The sequence below is a fragment of the Daktulosphaira vitifoliae genome, unplaced genomic scaffold (assembly GCF_025091365.1).
Source record: "Daktulosphaira vitifoliae isolate Bord-2020 unplaced genomic scaffold, ASM2509136v1 Scaffold_1, whole genome shotgun sequence".
Classification (NCBI taxonomy): domain Eukaryota; kingdom Metazoa; phylum Arthropoda; class Insecta; order Hemiptera; family Phylloxeridae; genus Daktulosphaira; species Daktulosphaira vitifoliae.
In genome coordinates this window covers 70,353,415-70,358,984 of record NW_026099572.1, presented here as the reverse complement: position 1 = coordinate 70,358,984, position 5,570 = coordinate 70,353,415, and the positions used below count along the sequence as shown (strand labels likewise).

At 25.4% G+C, this 5,570-nt stretch overlaps 1 protein-coding gene across 4 annotated transcripts; it reads left to right on the top strand.

Annotated features, from left to right (window-relative positions):
- The first annotated feature begins 466 nt into the window (after positions 1–466).
- LOC126895597 (uncharacterized) lies at positions 467–4,925 on the top strand. Of its 4 annotated transcripts, none has more exons than XM_050667664.1 (6): positions 473–556; positions 2,264–2,308; positions 3,285–3,409; positions 3,497–3,629; positions 4,372–4,568; positions 4,784–4,925. In XM_050667664.1, exons 3-6 carry the CDS (start codon positions 3,407–3,409, stop codon positions 4,868–4,870), a joined length of 420 nt encoding a protein of 139 aa, XP_050523621.1. In that variant the 5' UTR covers positions 473–556; positions 2,264–2,308; positions 3,285–3,406; the 3' UTR covers positions 4,871–4,925. The 4 variants fall into 4 exon arrangements, with proteins under 4 accessions (XP_050523618.1, XP_050523621.1, XP_050523622.1 ...); XM_050667665.1 differs by lacking the exon at positions 473–556 and adding an exon at positions 665–718; XM_050667661.1 differs by lacking the exon at positions 3,285–3,409 and having other exon boundaries at positions 467–556.
- The last annotated feature ends 645 nt before the right edge of the window (positions 4,926–5,570 follow it).

The following is a 5,570-nucleotide window of genomic DNA, read 5'->3' as shown; positions in this document are numbered from 1 at the left end:
TTAATATGATGATGCATTTTTTTTTTAGTAAATCACTCAATAGACATTTATGTCTATTGAGACATAAATTGAGACTATATTAGACAATTAAATGATTAATTAAGTGGTTCATGATAAGCAAATCACTCTGTATGTATAGCTTATATAAATAAGCTTTAATTTTGTGGAATTTTAAATCATAATTATAATATATATTTATAATAATTAATAAATTTAAATAACTATGTGATCATTACTGATCACCTTAGTTATTAATGATACATATTCAGCTTCGCATCGACCTTAAAATAAAGTAAATTATACTTGTATTTAATAATTAATATTTTTTTAAATATCAGTAAGTTTACATTTTGACTTTAGTAAGTTATTTTTAATAAATAATGTGAATATTATTTTACATGTTTGTATTAATACACTTGAATCGATAAACACAAAATTAAAATAAGCTGTTCAAATTCCTATAAATTTAATTCTGATATAAAATGATGAAATAGAATACAATAAACTACAAAATATTGGTGCGAATCTTAACAAAAGAGCAAAAATAATTTTTAAGGTGATTAGATATTTAATGTTCCATAGATAAGTGTTTTTAATTATTTAAAATATTATTAAATGCTGTACAACATTAAAGCTTTTTTTAAATTTAATTAAATTTTTTATAATTTGTTTGAACTAATACTAGTTAAATGCTATAGAATTCAACTTAATAACTTAAGTATGTGATGGTGTCACGTTTTCATAATCGTGAGAATTATTTTAATACAGACAGCACATCCGCTGCCTGAGACTGGTGAATTAACAAATAATATTTATTGCCAAATCGGCAATAGGTGTAATTATTATAAAAACCCAATAGACCTGACCATCGTGGTCAGTCGACTCCAGTGCCTTGTGTCATTCATCAGTCTCAGTACTCGGTTGTCGCTGTCCGGCTTACTGTTTAAAGTAAAGTCTTTGTTCATTCCTTTTCTAACCTATATACTCTTTTCCTCGACATTTCAGAGTACTTGTGTCTTGCACTTCGTCTGCACCTCGTACTCTGTTATCTTTCCTCACCTGGTACGCCTAGTATTTGTGTCTTGCACTTCGTCTGCACCTTATACTCGGCTACCCCGTTCTCTCTCTGAAGTACTTGTGTCTTGCACTTCGTCTGCACCTCGTACTTCATTGTCCTCTCCTATACCCCAAGTATTTGTGTCTTGCACTTCGTCTGCACCTCATACTTTGGGCTCCTTTTGCGTACACCTGGTATTTGTGTCTTGCACTTCGTCTGCACCTCATACCTAGGTGTTACTCTTATTCTCCCTTCCTATAACAACAGCCTTTCGACACCCACAGCTAACCCGGAGTGTCAGCCGAGCACGGTGACTGCTGTACGACAACACGCACGTGAATACCTATACAGCAGGCACCACCTCCTCATATTCATCTTCGTACACACAGTTGCACATTTTACACATTCACTCATTTCCAGCTTTTGCCTTTTCTCTTTTCTGTGTTACGACAAGTTATTTATATTAAAATTACTACAAAAATTTGAAAAGTTTGTAATGAGGCGTTGAAACTTTTAATGTAACAATATATAAAAAATAAGCTGTTTAATTATTTTTGTTTTATCAATATATTGTTATCACGTGTAAAAAATTCAATAAATATTTAAAAATAATATATGAAAATATTTTTTTTTACATGAGGTTTCTTGACTTTTATTGAAAAAATCATTTGAAAACCTCTAATATAGATTTTTTTTTATCGTTTTATAGAAAATTCTAGGTCAAAAACTAAAAACACCGTGTGCCTCGTTTTAAATTTTTTCAAATGATATTTATTTTCAGAGTATTATTTTTTTATACTAAAGAAAAAAATGGAAGGTGTCCTGAAAGTAAATTCGAAATTCGTTAAATAAGGACCACCCTTATTTATATTAATTGTACACTGTACAATTAATAAAACATTAAGTCTAAGCACACACATCTTTTATTTATATATCTTGTAATTTTTCAAATAACTTATATAGTGTTTTCTACTTAAGTTATTTGAAAAATTATACATACGATAGTATCGTGATTTCAGTGTTATTCGAAATAAAAACTAGACTACTACTTGGGGACATTTAAATCATGTTAATAATATTGATGGTGTATATTTAATAGTAGTTTGACAATTAGAAAAATAAATTAAATGTTTTTCTCGAGCAACTAAAAATTGCTTGTTTCTATTATACAAGTTTTCATAATAGATGTTAATATATTTTTTTTAGAGTGAAAAAATGAAGATTGTATCATTAAAATTATTAAGTATAATGGTAAGAAACATTACATATTTATCTTAATAAGCTATTTATGAATTTAGTTGTGAACTGTGATGAAAAAACAGAACACCAGATGTAACCTACATCTTGATAAATTTTGATACAATTAACATTTCTTTGTGATTTGTTAAAATATAATTTATATAATCTTAGACTGCGTTAAAATTATATTTAGCCTCAATGCGAAGCTAAGAAGGTATTATTTTACTATGATCATATCATTGTCAGATATCATTTATACTGGACCCAACTATGCCATGTCCTCACTAAGCCGCGATCCTACTGTGCTGGTTTTTTTTTTTAACTTCTAGTACATAAAATAAACTCAAGTTTTAAAAAATTCAAAAAAACCTTTTTTTATCAAAGATAAAAATTTGAAGAGGCAAAATAATCAAAATATGTATAAATTTATATATAATGTAAGCTAGATTCATTTAAATTTTATATTTATTGGTGGAATTATTACCATGACAATCCCTTATATAAGAGTTAACATAATAATGAGTACTTATAAAATACCTTAGGTATTTAAAAAAAAAAAAATAATTGAACACAAAAATGTTTTTTTAATTACGGAAGCTCTTAGCACGTAGAAGATAAGTGGTCGTGACAATTTTTTTTTAATTTATAGTACATAACATAAGCTTTAATTTGCATGTTTTATGAACGCAGTATTGCCGGAACACTGTTAAAACTTCAGTTGAAATAATTAAGTTTTGTAAAAAAGTTGCTTTTTAAATCCCCTTCCTGTGGGCAGGTAAAGGGTAAAGTTTTCAAAAATATTATATCAAATAAAACGGAATTATTTAAAATTTCAATATAAAAAAAATTATTTTGATTTGTTCATTTTTAAATAAGTTATGGCAATTTTTTTAAAAGTGAAAAAATGTTGAAATTTATCAATTTTAAAAATCGTAATTTTTTTGGATGATTTTACTATTTACGAGAGAAAATTTTTCAATTTTTGAAGGTAATGTCTTCAACTAAATATGATTTGTGATCTTTTGATATACCGTTGAAAAAAATCGGTCCAGTAAGAGCTAGTGAGAACAAGTGGTAACAGATGAAAAAATAAAAATAAATAAATACATCATGGTAAAATGAATATCATTGCATCGTAGCTAAATAATTTAACATTATTAATCTATGTTATATAAATAAATTTATATTTATTATTTACAGGAATTTATATACATTATATCAGCTAATAATAAGTTTAATGGAGGTGATTTAACAAATTTTAACGATGCTAGAAGTGCTATAAAAGAATGTCTTATCAATCAAAAACTTTCTTCCTCTTTTTTATCTGACACTGGTAAATGTTATACATAATGTTATTAAGTAAAATTTTCCCAAAAATTACGGTTGTTATAAAAGTGTCAATTTTTTGTAAACTGGACTGATTATTGCAAAATGTTTATTGATAATATTTTTTTAATATTTGCTGACGATAATTTTTTTTTAATCCAATCAACCAAGATACTATGGAGGCTTAAAAATCATATCAAGATTTTTTCTTTATAATTTTGTATAGTGTTCTAAAAAACCTACCTTCTTTTAACCTTTATCAAATTAAAGTTAGTACAACATACTTTTAGATGAAAAAGAAAATTTATCCAAAATACTGATTTCTAGGAGTTATCGCGATTAAAATTAAAAAATCATACAATTTTTGGTAAAAATTTTGTATAGCAATAGGAAATCTACAAAATTCAAAGTTAAATCGAATTTTAAGTTTTTTTAAGTACTGTATGATTAGAAAAATTATTTTTTTTATAAAAATGTTCTAATTACTTATCTTCTATTAGTAATCGGCCTCTAAGTCGATAATCATGTAACTTTTGATGGATATATAAAAATACACACACACACACACACATATATATATATATATATATGTATTTTTACATAAAATTGAAAGTGCTTAGATCAAAATAGAATTTTTAATGGTTATTTTAAGACAAGTATGTTTGTTTGAACATACTTTTTAATGATTCCTTGTAGTACTTTAATTTTAATTTTTATTAAATATTTAATGATCTTTGAAATAATTGCAGGCCATTTTTCCGAAGGTTTAATTTACAGAAATTTCGATTACATTAAATTACTCAAAATGAATAAAATAACTCTGGTTGATTACATTCAAAAATTTGTAAAAGATATATGTGATTGGTATCCTAACGATATTGACTGTCCGAGTAAAAGCAAAATTTGTGCCGCAAAATTAATAAATTATCTCAAAGTACATCCAGAAGTAATTTTTTTTTTATTTTAGCAACAGTGAAACAAAACTCAGTCCTATCTTTAGTACAGGCATATTTGGTGGGTTTTATATATCCAATTGGTTTAAGATAGTTATTTAAATCACTGTCGAATTTCAATTAATATGGTTTAAACTATGCTCTGTTCTAACTTTGCTAGGTCCCTATTATATTAGATTATTTTCAGATTAGAATATTTTTTTTTCAGTGTCTTCCATTTGATGTAAATGTAGAATTGTTCGAATTTCCCTGTGAAAATGATAAATATGAAAATGAAAATAATAATGGTGTATAATTGTTAAATATCATAATTATTTATTGAAAATAAACTAATAAAGCTTAGAATGCAATTTATTAAATTAATTTTCTTATCTATATTATTATAATTTTACATTTTCTAGGTTTCTATCATAATATCTAAGCCTCTAGTAGAGACAAACATTATATTTATAACATTTTTGATATTTAATGTGCTTTAAAATTCAAGAGCTCTTCTGAGAACCGCAAAACAATAAAAATAAAATTATTTTAAGTTATACAAATTACGGTTTCAATAAAATATAAAAAATTGAATTATTAAAAATATGTTAGTTTTAAAATGATCGCAAACAACTATACATTATAAATAGTTATATTTTTTTACTATTTGACTAATAGTAAAACAGGTCATAATTTTTGTAAAAATTTCGTGACTTAAAATAGGATGTGATAATAAAATAAATTATATGTATATTGTACAGTCTTGGAAATAGCGCACTTATAGTGTCGTTACTTTAGTGTACTTTTTTGTTGTTTTTCAATAGCGAAAATTCTTTGCTATCCCCTACTAATAATCATAATTATTTATTTAATTGGTACAATATGTAAAAAATTCTCTAGTAAAATATCTAATTACTATAATTAAATTATAAATAATAATTAAAAATTATTTATACGGACCTACAAAAAGTGTTTGACACTGTAAATATTTATTTATTACAGTAGGATTATATTGG

What these genes read in the sequence shown, in the direction of transcription:
- LOC126895597 (XM_050667661.1), top strand. Translation starts at nt 2,273, where the DNA reads ATGAAGATTGTATCATTAAAATTATTAAGTATAATG. An exon ending in TAAAATTATTAAGTATAATG is followed by an intron (nt 2,309 to 3,496) that starts GTAAGAAACATT and finishes TATTATTTACAG; the next exon opens with GAATTTATATACATTATATC. An exon ending in CTCTTTTTTATCTGACACTG is followed by an intron (nt 3,630 to 4,371) that starts GTAAATGTTATA and finishes AAATAATTGCAG; the next exon opens with GCCATTTTTCCGAAGGTTTA.